The sequence below is a fragment of the Electrona antarctica genome, assembly GCF_951216825.1.
Source record: "Electrona antarctica genome assembly, chromosome: 17".
Lineage (NCBI taxonomy): Eukaryota > Metazoa > Chordata > Actinopteri > Myctophiformes > Myctophidae > Electrona > Electrona antarctica.
In genome coordinates this window covers 39,571,908-39,589,455 of record NC_136798.1, presented here as the reverse complement: position 1 = coordinate 39,589,455, position 17,548 = coordinate 39,571,908, and the positions used below count along the sequence as shown (strand labels likewise).

General features: G+C 43.2%; 2 protein-coding genes across 3 annotated transcripts; both read right to left on the bottom strand.

The window, feature by feature from the left end:
* Positions 1-681: 681 nt before the first annotated feature.
* On the bottom strand, positions 682-2,972 carry LOC306940659 (kelch-like protein 36). Of its 2 annotated transcripts, XM_079525765.1 has the most exons (6): positions 2,867-2,972; positions 2,420-2,602; positions 2,088-2,210; positions 1,796-1,964; positions 1,502-1,626; positions 682-787 (listed from the first exon to the last, which is right to left on the bottom strand). In XM_079525765.1, exons 1-6 carry the CDS (start codon positions 2,967-2,969, stop codon positions 774-776), a joined length of 717 nt encoding a protein of 238 aa, XP_079381891.1. In that variant the 5' UTR covers positions 2,970-2,972; the 3' UTR covers positions 682-773. The 2 variants fall into 2 exon arrangements, with proteins under 2 accessions (XP_079381891.1, XP_079381892.1); XM_079525766.1 differs by lacking the exon at positions 2,420-2,602 and having other exon boundaries at positions 2,867-2,959.
* Positions 2,973-3,137: 165 nt separating this feature from the next.
* LOC306941117 (kelch-like protein diablo) lies at positions 3,138-7,647 on the bottom strand (the record flags this gene model as incomplete). Its single annotated transcript, XM_079526431.1, has 6 exons — positions 3,138-3,289; positions 4,249-4,387; positions 4,981-5,124; positions 5,550-5,741; positions 5,842-5,976; positions 7,483-7,647. The coding sequence occupies 6 exons, from the start codon at positions 7,645-7,647 to the stop codon at positions 3,138-3,140; spliced, it is 927 nt and encodes a 308-aa protein (XP_079382557.1).
* Positions 7,648-17,548: the final 9,901 nt, after the last annotated feature.

Genomic DNA, 17,548 nt, shown 5'->3' with positions numbered 1-17,548 from the left:
ACACACGGCGGAGGAAACCATGCAAGGCACCAAGCCACCATCAGGAGAAATTAGGGGTTCGGTAGCCTCTGTACCCAGGCTTTTAAAAAGAAAAGCCTGGGGAAACCCATTGGAAGAGCTGGCATAGGAAGTAGGAGTCAACTTTGGTGATGTCAGTGTTCTCCGCTGTTTGCTGCTGGGGAGGGGAGGGGAGGAGTGGGCGGGGAAAGGCGCTCAGACCGGTGAAACACTAGGATCCACCGCTTTTTTTTCCTTTGTGCCAGCACCTGCCCCTCTAGAGCAGGGGTTCTCAACCCGTGGGTCGCGACCCCTCGGGGGGTCGCCAAATTATTTTAGAAGGTCCCCAAATTATTTTCAAAAAAACAAAACAAAAAAAGTTTATTTTTTTAAATTTATTTTCACGATTTTTCAAAAATAGCAGACCTACAAGCTCGTAGCGCGCCACTCGGTGGCGCGCTATGAGCTTGTAGATCTGCTATTTTTCAATAGCTAAATTATAACAATGCTTAAAACACCAAAAGGGGTTCCCGCCCAAAATGGTTTAAGGTTATTGTAGCAGTCAATTTATATTGGGGGTCGGGAGGGGGCGGGGCGGGGGTCCCGAGACATTGCCAAAGCATTTCCGGGGGTCCCCGGCCAAAAACGTTGAGAACCCCTGCTCTAGAGCAGACATCACACAGGCTGGGCCAGGCTAGGGGTTCAGAGTCTGCATGCTCAAGGACAATTCAACACCAACTCTGGACAACCCTTTTGTCTTGTCCGATCCACATGGTTCAGGAACATGAGTCTGTTGGTGTGAAAGGAAGCAGGGTCAAGAAGGTATACAAATACTTGGCCAAATAGGCCGTTCTGTGAGGTACCCTCACAAAACAACATGCAGTAATCCTGGTCTCTAAACTGCCTCCCCCTGGACAGCCGGGGCGCCTGATGGAGGGGAAAGGAACTGGTCGGAATAACGTGTTCCTTCCACGCGCTGTATAAGTCCAACAGGGGGAAACGCCCCCCTGCCAGGTGAAAAGAAGCACTTGGACTCCTCATGCATAGAAGGAAGCATGAGGTCAGTCCGCTGCCCACCAAGGTTGGCAGAGGAAGTGTAGCACCCAGGATTAGATAATTGACACTGGGTGAAAAAAATGGGTTGCAAAATCATTGGATAAAAAAATAATAAGGTAATACAAAACACAATCAAATCCCCAGTGTGTATTTATTCATTTGTTAGTCTAACATTTGTTAGGCCTCATCTTGCGCACCGCCTTATCCCTTATATTGGCCAATGGCCATATTTTACTATTATTATTTTTTAAATACTTCAACTAGCCGATTGACACGTTGTGAAATATATATAAATAGTAAAATAGTAAAAATATGCCAAATAATTTAAGGGGTAAGCCGGCGTGCAAGATAGGGCCCCAAGAGTGTACAAATGGACCCATTTGCTTACATGTGTACTACACTCTGAGAAAAAAAAAACTTTTACTGTGTACTTATATGTCTACTATACCTGGGCATGTGCGTCCTATTACGCTGTGAGACACACATCTGAAATAGCTGTGAAGGGCGGGCAACTCCCCCACAATGTCCCACGTGTCTGTCTGATCGTTGAATGCCTCGATGCACCGGAGATCCCTACGTGAACGCACAACAAGATAGCCATGAGAGAAATGTCTGCTGTGATCAAGCCTTTTCCCAGGCTCTCTTTATATTTGTGATTCAAAATACAGGAAACGGGGCCAATGTAAAGTAATAAAGAAATAAAACAAATAAGACAATCAATATTTGAAATAAATTCCATTACCGTTCAGCGCTGAATGCGTCTATCCCTCCAAGTACATAGATCTGACCATCCACCACAGCCACGCCAGCGTACTTGCGCTGCCGTTTCATGGAGGGACACATGCTCCACTGGTCAGTCTCTGGGTCGTAGCACTCCACCTGGTCTCTGAGAATGGGCGGACTCTGACCACCTATAGATACGCAGGAATGAACAGGATAGTTGCCGTTAGTGGGATCCATTATGTGCCTAAACTACTAGTGAAATAAGTGAGTCTATTATGGAACTTAAGAGCCATTACAAACAGATGTGTTACCTATAACGTAGATCTTTCCTTTGAACGTACAGAGAGATGCACGGTGACGGCATATCAGCATAGGAGCAGCCTCTGTCCATGCGGATGTTTTAGGGTTGTACTTGTACATTTCGTGTCGCCAGCCTGTGTGATAGTATCATACAGATGTTTTAGGATTGTACTTGTACATGTTGTGTCACCAGCCTGTGATATAATCAATGTCTTGGAATTGTACTCGTGTTGCCAGCCTGTGATAACAGTGACACCAAAGCACCAGGAGGACACAAAACATTATCCATTGTCAATGTGAGAAGGATGAATTATTAATAAATAAATAAAAACTTGTTCCATACCAGTAGCGTAGATAAATCCATCTAGTGCGATCACAGAATACAGACAGTAGTTTGGCATGCCGACCGACTCCATGAGGTGCCAGGTATTGGTGGACGGGTTGTAACGCTCCACTGACTTAGTCTCTTGTCTATTGGACCCATAACCGCCCACTGCAAAGACACAGCCATCCAGCATCACCAGGGCTATGGACCATGTAAATTGTGGAAGGAAGGAAGAAAGCAAGCAAAACTTAGAACTGATTTAACCCATTAAGACTTTCTAGCTCCTAAAAGTTCTGAAAAACCTATGTTTCTATGACTTGGTGGTTCTCAAACCATTCTCATGTAATAATGGTCAATGTGGTTAAAAAGCTAAAGTGACATAGATGCGTTCCAGGTCTTAATGCGTTAACGAAGGCAAACAAAGTTAAGAAATTCTGTTCAAATGCTGTAATATGCCAGTTTTACCGAATTCACTGCGTGCCACATTCATGTGAGCCATCTTCAACCATGAGTCACAGGAATAGTCATAGCTCCACAACTCCCTGCTGACTGTATTGTTAGGAAACATTCCTCCCGCCAAATATACTGTGGAGCCTGTGGGGAGAGCAGGATTAAAACAAGTTATGACTTGATTGTCTCGCCTCGTACACAATGTATGACTTCCCCCCCCCCCTCTACATTTGTATCCCACAGTTTTTCTATGTCTATCTTCAAAGTTGCCCATCTCTGCACTAGTTCATCTGATGTTATACTCCTCACCTGACGAAACCATAGCATGCATGTCTACAGTGAAGGGCAGAGGTGCCAGAGTCTTCCATCGATTGATCTGGGGATCGAAGCTCTCAACTGTACGGTCTGACGCCACCGTAAGGATCACTTCACATGGAACTGCAGAGGATCATGAAGTAAACACAGAACCAGGCAGTCAGTAGAGTAATGTGAGCATGTGGAATGTTATGATAGCACAAATTAAAAAGATAAAATTGTATACCACTTGGAAGTTATAAAAGTACAGTAAAAACAGCAGATCTACAAGCTCATATGAGTTAGGAAATATCTGCTGTTTTCTAACAGCTAATGTTTAAAATAATGGTTAAAGTTGTTAAAAGCTAAGGTGATCCGTTCCAGGTTGACAAGTTAATTGATAAAGTATCACAAGTTGTGTTTTATCTGCCGTTTTTGATAACTTTTAAGACATAGGCCTACAAGGTTTTCCTCAGACATTTTACCACCACTGCCGCTGCCTTCTCAGGGCTTCTGGGAAATCGAGGTGCAATGTCTATGTCGCTGTGTTCCCCGTTGTTGTTGATCAGGGCTGTGGAATATTTTTCCGACTCTATGACAAACTATGCAGTGGCGTGCACAGACATTTAGAGGGGCAGGTGCTCAAGTTAAAAAAGGGCACCTTGTGCAGCGCGTGGAACCGGCCGGTTGCCTTAATCCATTCTGGGCTGGTGTTAGCATTATGTTATGCTTTAGCTATTGAAAAATAGCAGATCTACAAGCTCATAGCGCGCCACCGAGTGGCGCGCTATGAGCTTGTAGGTCTGCTATTTTTGAAAAAGAGAAAAAAAAAAGAGAAAAAAATGTTTGTTTGTTTTTCGTTTTTTTTTCAAAAGGGCACATTGCCAAAAGGGCAGGGGGTGCTCTAGCACCCCCTAGTGTCTATCTGTGCACGCCACTGAAACTATGGCACTATTTTAAGGCATACTTTCGTGAAATGGAGCTACAATCACGGCCGGGTGATTATTCAAAGGTTAGTGGAAAAACCTCCCACAGTGAAGCCATTTTGACGATTGTAAAAGAAAGTGTTAATGCCTGGGTTCATGTGTTAGGCAGGTAGGTACCTGTGGCCCAGCGTAGTCTGTGGTTCTTGTCCTCGGAGATGAGCCTCTGGCAGGCCTGGGATTCAACCACATCCAGAGACGCTTTCACCTCGTCAAGGTAGGAGGGAGCGAGAAGAGCCAGACGGATATGCTCCATCACCTTTAAGGAGGTGTAAGTGATTAGCATTCACACTCAGAGCTATCCAATATCATCAGCCAATATTTTCATAAAAACATAATTCACTTGAATTTCTCCCGAATGTATGATAATGTTTGTGAAAAGGAGGCACTGGAGCAGCTCAAACAATTTAGGCCCTTAATTTATTAACGGGGTGCAAGTAAAAAGCGACAACGTTTCGATGTTTCAGTTACATCTTCGTCAGGTCTTGAACCTATGATAATGTTTATTTTGATTTGGAAAACTCAAAATAAAATTAGGCATAATGTGTTAATCCCACGACCGCATATATCGGTATCGGTTGATATCTGTATCGGAAATTAGGAGTTGGACAATATGGGATATCTGCAAAAAAGTCGATAGACATCCCTAATATATGGGGGGCTGATCCGATTAGTCCTGTTAGTACGAACATGCATTAAGGTTGGCGAACATGCGCTGCTCCCGTGATTGCGGTTATGTTTACACACACACACACACACACACACACACACACACACACACACACACACACACACACACACACACACACACACACACACACACACACACACACACAATGAGAAAGGACTGACCTTTACAAAGCTCTGCTTGCGGTCCGGACTGTGGTTTAACCACAACATGGCTGCCTCAAACATCATCTCCTCTTTAGTCACATTGACATGGTCACTGGCAAGAATCTGTGTCAGTTTGTCCACAGAGAGAGAGAGGAACTCTTCCTAAGGAGCATAATAAATACAGTAGTTTAGCTGATTATAGTATGACCCCCAACACTATTGCCTGAAATAACATTTCTCCTCTCAATATTTATACACACGGTTGGGTCAGTTGTAGTATTGACAGGTTGAGTAACCTGTAATACAATGAAAAGAAAAAGGAGACCCCTTGGTTGTACGACTGTACAACCTGTAAATAAGCTATGAGTTGGTATGGTTGTGCCGTTTGTGAAACTGCTGTGTTACTGCTGAGAGAGACCCTACTTATGTCGTTTGTGAAACAAGCTTCTAAATGATCTGAAACCATTTAATTGTACTTTGTGTGGTAAAAGTGCTCAAACGTTCTTCTTTCCTGCCTTTATGTTACACACACACACACACCGGAAGTGGGCGTGGAAAGCGGGCTGTGAGATAGGCCTATGTCTGACCTGCTGATAGACGACACTGAAGTGTTTCAGAATATAATCCATGCTGAGTTTCTCCAGTGTCTCAAAGGAGAAGGTGTCAGCCAAGCAGTGAATCCCGACACAGTTCTTTTCATCCATTTGACTCTCCATGTAATGACAGCAGGCCTCTTGAACGGCTGTGACGTTTAACAAGTGTGCTGCTGCTAGCAGGGCCTATAGACCAAAACACACAAAATATCCATGTTAAGCACTGATGTTGGACAAAAACATGCAGGCAATTAATAAGATTCATGATGATAATACTGTATATTACCTGCACGTTTTGCGAGGAACTGACAACTTCTGAAGTGTAGGCATAGCTCAACAACATCTCCATCACCTGAGGTTCCACGTTGATCAGGTCAACCCTGTCCTGTCTGGACTCCATCATGCCAGTTTTAAACATTGCCTGTGCAGGTTGAAAATTAAAACGTTTGACTTGGAATATTGATAGTTCTTTTCTATTACAATCTAGGCATTTAGGAGACACTCTTAATCCAGAGCGATCTAAAGTATGCAAGAACAATTAACACATGGTAATACATCAAATACATAGCTTGCTTATGATACTTGATGGCTGTTTCTAAGAACCTAACATCTGTCAACAGTAGAATATCTGTACAATTAAACTATGACTATACAGTAAAGAGTGTCTACAGTACATACTATGCGATCTAAATTAAATAAGTTTAGCCTTTGCAAAGGCCTGTAAGGTCGCCATGGCTAATGCACATTGTAACGGTTTCCGCAGTTAAATGGTTTATTGTCTTAGGGGTGCCAGGTAGATCTAACCTGACTCCGCCAGATGGGGCAGCAGAGAGTACACTGGGTTCCCCCCTCCTGCTCCCATCTGGGAACTCTCAGGCAGACTTGATGCCCGGCCACAAAACGGCCTGGCCAATCAGCAGCAGCTAGAAGCTGCTGCTAGAAGCTGCTAGAAGCTGCTGCTGATCTAGTCTACCAGATAAATGTTATTTCTCCTTTTTTATGAGATCTTCCTCAGCTGGGTTAACCACTCTGTCTGTTGCACTCGCTCGCGCACCGGCGCAATCAACGGGACATTTCAAAAGGCGGTTCCCAGGGGTGAGTGACAGGTGTCACGGCAGACGGCCCTAAGCCGTCGGGGGTCATTTTGGGCCGTCGCAACGTGCTACGCAGCCATGGCGAGTGCTGCAGGCTAAGCCTGAAGATTTGAGTTTTCAGACTATTTAGGTTTGCACTATTTGGATTGTGTCACCAATTTATATGTTGCACTTAGCATGGGATTTGGCTCATATGAAAGCCAAGACATAATTGTCTCCACCAGGCCGAAGGCATGGGGAGAGAGTATGTTTTGCACTCCGTCCGTCCGTCCGTGTGTCCGTCCGTGTGTCCGTCCGTCTGTGAACAGCTAATCTCTGGCACCGTTGGCTTGATCGCAGCCATACTCTGCACACACACTCCCTGAATGCCAGAGCTGAACCTCTGCCCCAAAGTTTTCACATTGGCCTGTTATAGCGCCACCAGGAGGCCGCTTTGTGCAAAACAAATGTTTTGACAGTACACCTACAGATTTTGTCCAAACATTACGCAAATTGGTACACAGTCTCTCTAGAGCCATTCAACGAAACGGGTCATTCAGATTTTTCAGACTCCATCCTGATTGGCTAAGATTGGCTTCCAAAGTTCGCAGGAGTGCTCCGTTTCAAACAAAATGCTGCAAATCATGAACACATGGTGTGATTTCCGTGAAATTTTGCACGCACATTCCCACTAGGTCGAGGAAGAAATGCCACTTGAATATTAATAAAATGCGCGAAAACGCGCGTGCACGAGGCACATGCACGCGCATTTTTGCGCGCGCGCTATGCGCGCGCATGAGTCCAAATCTGTGCTCCCCCACCTGGAAACAAAGTTAGGCGCCCCTGGCGCTTACCTCAAAGTAGGTGCTGAAGGAGGCCAGCACAATCCGATGACATGGGAACTCCTTTCCTCCACAGCGCAGAGTCACATCACATAATTCCTCGTTGAGCCAAAGCCTGTTTAGACTCTCGAACATCTTGTTGGGATGCGTCTTCTCCATGAACACAAAGTCAGCCATGTCTAAGTCTATGCAACAAGAGAAAATGGAATACATTGTCAGAGAGCAGCCATTGTTTGCACTTTGTTTAATTAACAGAATAATTACAGTATAATAAATTACATTGCGACAAATAACAATGGGAATCAAAACCCGTTTTTGAATCCCAGGCATTAATTACATTTTCTTTTTTTTTTTCCTTCTGTTTATTCATTTAGTTTTTTACAAATATAGAAGTAAATTGAGAAATACAAACAGAGTAACAAATACAAAAAACTTAAACACACACACACAACACAAATTCCAAATCAAGACAACCAAAGAACATTCAAAACAAAACAAGAATTGATTCAATATGAATAATAACCAGCAGCTTCCGTATAGATGCGTGTTTAATATAAGGGGGGTCCCTGCGGAGGTTGGTGCAGTGGTCCGCGGCAATGTTCCCTCTAATTTGTTTTCGGTCTGAGTAAACACTCAAACCTCCTGAGCAGACATCAGCAACTGCTGAGCAAACCTTGACACCAACTAGCCCAACATGAGAGAATGCGAAGTGAGCGCCCCACACAGGTGTGATTTTTTTTATATATATAAAAAAAAAAGAAAAAAACCCCACTCCAATATAGTCAATATACAAAGCAATTCATGGTCACAAACATCATCCAGACAAGACAGGTTGGCTAGTCAGGCGACAGCTATTCAGGTTCAATCGGGGGCAGTCAATAGAAAAGGCTGCCATGCTTTACTGAATTTGGAGATTGAGCCACGCAATGTGTATTTAATTTTTTCCAATTTAAAAAAATATAGTATGTCAGATATCCAACGGGAATGTGAAGGGGGGTATGTTTTTTTCCAATGCATAAGAATAAGACGTCTTGCTAGAAGCGTCACAAAAGCGACAAGGTCAGATTGATATTTAGGCAGGGGGATAGTTTCAGGAAGGACGCCAAATAGGGAAATAATAGGGGATGGCTCTATGGGCAACTGTAACACATCTGAAATAGTATCAAATATAGCTGACCAAAAAGACTGTAAGGCTGGACAGGTCCAAAACATATGAAGAAGATTAGCTGGAGCCTGGTGGCATCTATTGCACGTTGGATCGACACTATCATAAATCCTGGCTAACCGCACCTTGGTCCAGTACACCCGGTGGAGAAATTTACATTGCAACACCCCATGTTTAGCACATATTGATGAAGAATGAACACGACCCATAATGGCCTCCCAGGTCCCCCCCCCCCCCACAAATGTGGTAATCTGGTTCTCCAAATTGGAGAAAGAGACTGCTTTCCCTGAATTGAATAGGAACTGAACTAGGACTTTTCAATTCAACAACTTAAAGTGGGCCCCATGTGTTTGTTTTTCATGAATGTTCAAAGCTGTTTATTTTCTGTGAAGTTTAATAATAATTTTTCAGTGAACCTTTAATCCCTGTTTCCGACTCATTTCATTGGTATTCACTCACTCATTGAGCTCCTCGTCTGAATCTGGTACATTTTCTGGTTTCCGGCAGTCAATTAATTTATCTTTACCCACCTTTATCATTAGTTATCCTTGTGCAACTTGCTACAAAAACACTGAATGATTTTGCTTGTTAGCTCGGTAGGTAGAGCTCTTGCCTTTGCAACACAAGGTCATGGGTTCAAATCTGGGCACCGCCAACTCTGTGTGAGTCTTCAAGAACCCGTACCTGCCCCCCACTATAAAAAAACGACCCTGTCACAATTCCATGGTCTCTCAAGTTTAGTCTTCCATGTTTCTTGTGCATATTATTCTTATTGCCTTCCTGCTTGGTTCAGCCTTATCGCTGCTTGCAGCGATCCTTTTCTAGTTATGTCTATAGGCGTGCAGACATGCAGCCATCACTAAGCCACTGTCTCACTAAAGTCTTAATTCTTTCAGTATTCCCTATATTAAAGTAGTGAATACATTTTTTTTAATCATAATATTTCATTTAGTCATACTGTGTATACTGGTTTTGATATTTACCTGTGTTATAACATAGGGGGAAAAACAATCTGATTATTCCAACACTGAATAAACAAGGGAAAATCGGCACACATACAATGTGAAGAGACTGTTCACAAAATGTATGTTATGCCACTAAAATGACACAATTTCAATTACAATGTGTACTCCTTACTTTACATGTGACAATGGACAACAACTTCTGAGGATTATAAAGTGTATTATCAATATTCCTTACCTGTAATTTGGGGATATATCCTGCACCGATGTTTTCTCAGAAGGCCACGACACGTTGAAGAGTGCAGTCTAAAAGCTGGACTGAAATGGTTTCTGGACAGTAGGCCGGTATGAGTTAGCCTGGGTAAACCCCTCCCCCCTCGCCAGATTTGCATTAGAATGAAATGTTGTCCAGCAGGGGGAGTGGGTTTACCCAGGCTAGGTATGAGTAGGGGTAGGCTGTAAGTAGCAACGTCTCACTTTTGTCTTAGAGTGGAATAACAGCTCCTCCCACCTCCATCCATGCAGCTCTCCTCCAGTCAACTGCAGAGTCAGGCCCAATTTCAATGTGAAAGGCTCATAACAAAAGACACCTAGATGATAATGGCCCATCAGAGATATTTACATAGCAGTGGTGGAAAGTAACTAAGTACAGTACTTGAGTATTTCCAATACTTTTACTTCTACTCCACTACATCTCAGAGCCAAAATGTGTACTTTAATTTCACTACAATTATTTGAAAACGTTAGTTACTAGTTACTTTGGCGATTTTAATTTTGATTAGAAAACATACATTAACCACTTCAACCCTACACATTTCTGCCTAATAACTAGGGCTGTCAAATGATTAAATTTTTTAATCAGATTAATCACAGCTTCAAAATTAATGTAATCATGATTAATCACCATTCGAACTATGTCCAAAATATGCCATATTTTCCTGTATATTGTTGTGGAAATGTTAATATAAATGACAGAAAGCGGATATAAATTTGTTTTTTGTTTTCTAATGCATTTATATATGATGTGAGCATTTGTAGGCCTAGCCTACACTTTGAGTTAAATTAACACTGGCTTTTGGCCATGTAGACTGGTGTCCCCCATGAGGAAGTCACTAATGTTGCTCTGGAGAGGGAAGTCTGGAACACTCTGGGGGAGCTGTTGCCCCGCGACCCGACCACGGATAAGCGGTTGAAGATGGATGGATGGATGGATGGAGACTGGGTCCCAGTCCAGAGATAAAAATCATAATGAAATGGCCTAGGCTACTTTCTATCAATTTAATTTGGGGGTCCTTGAAATTAAAATGGCTGAGAATCAATGGGTTAAACTGTAGACTATAGTTAATTAACAAAATACAATAACATGGCACATATCCATTTTTGAAACAGGGCTTGGTTTAGAAAAGCCTATATTTTGCGCTAAAGTAATATATTGAATAACATATAAATGTAGGTGTTAAGGCTAGAATGGCATTGTAGAGAAGTGGACTATAGTGAGAGACGAGATTGTCTCTCCTTCATTGCGGGACTGCAGGACTCTGGAGATAGTTAGTCGTGAATGATCAGCTTCAGTCAGTGTTTTGGTTCGTACCTGGAGTTGTGCATTATCTGCGCTGTGCACAGCAGCACAGGAGAACTGTCTTTATATCCATGGTCGTTTTCAGTTGCTTTCCATGTGCGACACAAAAGTAGCCTACCATGTGTTTGTTTTGGTAATAGCCTACTGCAGGCGCAGCCATGCTGATTCACGTAATCGCGTTGGACAAAACGAAACCAGGCGGACCAACGTTAATGGCTTAATGCACGTAGGACCCGCATTTTCAAACTGTCCACAAGTTGCGACGGACCCGACGGTACTATAAAGTGTTGTGAGGGATTCTTGCAGAGCGCTGCGTCTGATCCCGATAGCGAATGCGAATCCCTTGACTCCTTCAAAACCGCTCTCAAAGGGCACCTACGGATGGCTGCAATTCGAAACTGGCCCCCGTAAAATCTGAATCCCCCCCCTTTTTCCCCTCACTGTATATATTTCTTTTCCCTTTTTACCTCCTTTATGATGAATTCCTGTTCTGTCTATAGAAGTGTCTATTTGTACGTCTCTAAATGTTTTGATGATTTGAACATGGTGGACCCTATTGGAAACAAGTGTAATGCTTAATTGGGTCGTCCACTCACAGTTAACAGCCTTTGTATTGAGTTTGTGCTTGAAATGTACTGTAATTCTGCAAACTGTTAATAAATTCTTCAATCAATCAATCAATCAAAGCTACACAGCACTAGTAGTGTGCGTGTGTGCATGCGTGCGGAGGAAGAAGACTGGAGGAGGCGTGCGTGTGTGTGTGTGTGTGTGTGTGTGTGTGTGTGTGTGTGTGTGTGTGTGTGTGTGTGTGTAGCCTAATGAATGATGATCCAAAGGGGCTTTGCTAGGCACTGTAGGCAGACAAAGTAACGCAACAGAGTTACAGAATCAAACCACTTGGCAACCCATTGAACCCAACTACAATACACAAGCTACAGTGTATCTCTCTGGTGTTGTTCAATCATGATTGTGCGCTACACAGTGACAGATTTGTTATGCACTGGACGTTCCTGAGCCTCGCGTTAGGGGCTTATACTCTAAGGTTAGGGGGAACAATGCGCATGCGTTAATTGCGCTAAATATTTTAACGCAATTAATTAACGTCGTTAACGCGTTATTTTTGACAGCCTTAATGTTAACACAAGCTATCTAAAAGCACACATGAGGACTCATACAGGCGAAAAGCCATTTTCTTGTAAAGTTTGTAGTAAAGGCTTTGCTGACATGTCTAATCTAAAAAGACACATGAGGAGTCATACAGGGGGAAGCCTGTTAGTATAAATTAGAGATGTGACGTTCGTGAACGAGTCGGATCATTTGAACGGCTCTTTGAAAGGAACGATGGGATCCGGTTCACAGTAGGGAGCCGTTCCTTTTTAGAGGAGGAGGGGAGCAAGGGGGTTTCAACCAGGGCCGGTCATGAGCAAGCTGGCGCCCTAAGCAGGATACACTGGGGAGGCACTGGGGGGGGACACTGGGGAGACACTGGGGAGGCACTGGGGAGTGGGGAGTCACTAGGGAGGCCCTGGGGAGGTACTGGGTGGACACTGGGCAGACAGAGTTTTTCCCCCCCCCGCACCCATCGGGTGCGGGGGGGGAGATCCGGCTCCCTTCAAAGAGCCATAAATCCCATCTCTAGTATAAATTAGTCATACACAGACCCATTCATACACCAATGGCGGTGGAAACCATGCAAGACACCAACCAGCACATCAGGAGCAATTAGGGGTTCAGTGACTTGCTCAAGAACACTTCGACAATAACTCTGGGGGAGCCCAGGTGCGAACATCCGGCCACTCTACCCCGCCCTGATCCACCGCCTGTGTGTGTGTGTGTGTGTGTGTGTGTGTGTGTGTGTGTCTGACCATATCAACATGGCTGATCAGAATCAGAAGCCTTTATTGCCATACATGTAAAACATGTTAGGAATTTGTTTCGGTGAACAATTAAAATAATGATTAAATGATTAAAATAAACATTAATAGTTTGTTATGAATGGGGTTTGATTCATCCATTGAATGGATCTTATTTTCTATTCAACATGAACACGTATTATTCTTTATTCCCTCCTCATGGGTTACTATGTAGTATACTATTCCACAATCTCTGAATGCTAGAGTATGCTATATAGAGTGCTATATATGGCACACAATCACTTAGTTTGATTACTTGTTGACATTGTACAGAGTGTTGTGTCTTTATAGAGGTGTTCTTATTACCTCAAATATCCCATTTTATCCCTTGACAGGAAATTATGTTTTGTTGAATAAAGGTTTCACCACTACAGGACATCTGTGTGTTATCATTGAAAATTAAAAAAAAAGAATAATAATAATTCTAAAGCATTTTAGAAATGTGGGGGAAAAAATGTAAAAGTAACAATCAATGCATGAATAGACAAACACAAAAACAGACGTTTTGTTTCATCTTGTGTATGGAGCTTATTTTCAACATGATGGGGTTAATTTTCTTTCTATTTTTGAGGGGTAGCCCCTCCTATAAACAGCTATCCTACAAACAGCTATAGTGTAGATTCTGTCTGAACACAATGCCATTGACAATGAATGGAGAATGTATGTCATATGTGCCTGAGCAAACACCATTCACAACACACATTTATGTTATAGTTGTTGTGAAAAAACATGCCACTTCAATGACACAGTTATAATCAGTTACAATTCTTACTCCTTGCTTTATGTGTGAAAATAGACAACTTCATGTAGTGTGTTGATGATGTAGGAGTATAAACAGTAACGCCTCCTCCCAGTTAGTTCTGCAGTCAGGCTTCATTTCAATGTGAAAGGCTCATAACAAAAGACACCTAGATGACGATACCAACCCTAGCTGATGGGCCATCAGCTAGCTATATTTACATAGACACAAGTTTCAATGTCTTCATCAACATGCTGACTGTTTTGTCTTCGCCAAAGAAAGCAAGCCAAGTGTTACGGACCACGGTCCTTCTGAGTATTTGTTATTGTTAGTTATTACGATGGTGATTGGTTAAGCTGGGAAGTCTTCTGTTGATGGCTAGTATTATAATGTGTTTCTTTCTGTGTTTCATGTAAGGCAGGGGCATAGAGTCATTTGTGATGTGCCACACACAGTAAAGCAGGCAATGGCATCACTAAGTTATGGGCAAGAGCTATGGATGAGGACATTGAATCACTAAAGGAAAATGACACGTTTACCCTGACTAAACTGCCAGAAGGCAAAGAAGTAGTGGGGGGTAGATGGGTGTATGCTTTAAAAACAAATGCAGATGAATCTAAACAATTCAAGGCACGTTATGTAGCCAAAGGTTTCAATCAAAAACCAGGTGTGGATTATGAAGAGACTTTTTCACCAACGGCAAATCAGACTAGTGTGAGGGTATTGATGCAAAAGGCAGCCTGCTTATAAACAAAAGGTCAAGCAGTCACCTCCAATAACGAAAACAGTCCAGCGCTGGTCAGATGAGTCTGACTCTACCCTACAGGACTGTTTTGAGTCCATGGACTGGTCAATGTTTAAAGAGGCTGCAGAGGGAAATATTGATGAATATGCCGACACCGTACTGTCAGTGATCAAGAAATGCATTGATGATGTAGTCCCCACTAAGACCATCAGAGTCTTCCCAAACGATAAGCCATGGTTAAACAGTACTGTGCGTGGGGCCATAACTCAGAGAGACATTGCATTTAAATCTGGAGATAAGGAAGAGGAAAAACGATCTCACTACTTCCTCCGCAAAACACTGAAAACCGCCAAAAGGGATTATGCTAAGAAGGTAGAAGAACACCTTGCTTCAAATAACAGCAAGGAGCTGTGGAAGGGTCTGAAAATCCTGACTGACTTTAAATCCCCCCCGAAAAACGATAATGCCCTGTCCCCTTCTCTCCCTGATCAGTTGAACAATTACTATTTCAGGTTTGAAGAAGCACAGAGAAAGCTGCCCCCCTCCCCCCCCAGCAGCCTCACTGTCTGACCCCCAGGGTTCTCAACAAAGGAACTGCCGTTCACACCTCGGTGACGGAATGTTGCAGAGATAGCCATCAGATGGACGACACACTACAGCCTCTGGAGGAGGCTGATGTTCGTCTGTCATTCCTGCACACCAACACCAGGAAAGCAGCAGGACCGGACGAGATCCCAGGGCGAGTCCTCAAAGCCTGCGCAACACAGCTGGCCGGTGTCTTCACAGACATTTTCAACCAATCTCTCCGTGAGAGCAAAGTACCATCATGCTTTAAAACAGCAATCATTGTCCCAGTCCCTAAAAAAGGCAAAGTAACTGGGTTAAATGACTGGAGACCGGTCGCACACCCATTGTGAGCAAATGCTTTGAAAAACATGTCAGAAAGATGATCAACAGCAAGCTGCCACCCACACTGGACCCCCTGCAATTTGCCTACCGTCAGAACAGATCCACGGACGACGCCATTGCAACATCACTCCACACCACCCTCTCACACCTTGAGAAGGAGAAGTCTTATGTGAGAATGCTGTTCATCGACTATAGTTCAGCGTTCAACACCATTATCCCCCTCAAACTAGACTTCAAGCTAAAGCGCCGGGGTTTAAACTCAAATCTTTGCAGCTGGATCCTCAACTTCCTGTCAGAGCGCCGTCAGGTGGTGCGGATGGGAACAAAGTTCTCTGCCCCCCTGACCCTCAGCACAGGAGCCCCTCAAGTATGCGTTTTGAGCCCCCTTCTCTACTCCCTGTACACCCACGACTGCGTGGCTTTGTTCAACTCAAACCAAGTGGTCAAGTTTGCAGACGACACCACAGTCATAGGCTTGATCACGGATGACGACGAAACAGCGTACAGGAAGGAAGTAGAAAACCTGGCACAATGGTGTCAAGAGAACAACCTGGCTCTCAACATTGACAAAACAAAAGAGCTGATCTTTGACTACAGGAGGCCTCCCAGAGATCACTCTCCTATCCAGATCGGAGGTGCTGCAGTGGAAAGGGTCAGAGAGTTCAAATTCCTGGGAGTGCACATTACTGAGGACCTCACCTGGGCAGTGCAGACAGAGCGGGTGGTGAAGAAAGCACAACAACGCCTCTTCTTTCTCAGAAAACTGAAGAAAGTTGGAATGGGTCCAAAAGTTCTAAGAGCTTTCTACAGAGGCACCACAGAGAGCATCCTGACTGGTTGCTTCACGGCCTGGTATGGCAACTGCACTGACCTAAACCGCAAAGCATTGCAAAGGGTTGTGCGGACAGCCGAACGCATCAGCAGATGTGCTCTCCCCCCTATCCAAGCCCTGTACGATGAACGCTGTGTCAGCAAAGCTCGAGGAATAATGAAGGACCCAAGTCATCCCAACCGCAGTCTGTTTGAGATGCTACCACATGGGAAGCGGTTTCGCAGTCTCAAAGCCACTGGAAATAGACTGCAAAAAAGCTTCTTTCCCCGAACAATCAGATACATGAACGAACTGATAAGAACCAAAGTGTATCAGGGAAAAGGAAAACGCTAGCACCCCCCCGCACCTTCGCCCCGCACCTTTTGCCCTTTGCCCTCGCACTATTGAGCTCAAATTGCACCTCTCTAAAACGTTTTTGTTGTATATTTATATTGAACATAGTCTACTGTGAAGTTAAAAAATAATAATAATAATAAAAGAATACTATAATAATAATAATTGTCCTACTACAAGGAAAACATGCACATGTACATATGATACGCTTTTTCTACACTTGTTTGCTCTTTTTTGCACTAAATTCTATTTTGTTTGCTGTGTTTTGCTGTTTTGATGTCGTATTATATTTTTGCTCTTTGTTTGCACTCTATATTCTTTTTTGTTTGCTGTGTTTTGCTGTTTTGATGTCGTATTATATTTTTGCTGCTGCATTGTCTGAAGGAAGCCAAACAAAAATAAGTTTTACTCTTATGTACCTGTACACAAGATGTAACAATAAAGCACAACCTTGAACCTTGAACCTTGAACCTTGAACAAGAGAATATGATCTTACACCAAATGGACGTCAAAACGGCCTATTTGCATGCACCAATAGATTTTGAGATTTACATGAGACAACCAGAGGGATATGAAGTTACATCTGAGAATGGGGACATGCTGGTGTGTAAACTAAATAAATCTTTGTATGGTTTAAAACAATCAGGGAGAAATTGGAACAAGATGTTGCATGATTTTTTAACTAAAAATCAATTTATTCAGAACCCAGTTGATTATTGTGTTTACACAAGGGAAATGAAGGATCAAAAGGTATTCATTTTATTTTGGGTCGATGATATAATAATTGCAGCAAGTGATGACAATGTGATGATTGATGTCAAAGAAATGCTTACAGCAAAATTCAGAATGAAAGACTTAGGCAAATTGAAACATTTAATTGGTATTGATTTTGAACAAGGTG

Excerpts from the sequence above, each read along its gene's own strand:
- LOC306940659 (XM_079525765.1), bottom strand. The coding sequence starts at position 2,969 with ATGTTTCCTAACAATACAGTCAGCAGGGAGTTGTGGAGCTATGACTAT. Across the intron at positions 2,603-2,866 it reads TGTGGCACGCAGTGAATTCG|CCCTGGTGATGCTGGATGGC; the intron begins GTAAAACTGGCA and ends CATGGTCCATAG. Across the intron at positions 1,627-1,795 it reads GACGCATTCAGCGCTGAACG|GGATCTCCGGTGCATCGAGG; the intron begins GTAATGGAATTT and ends GCGTTCACGTAG.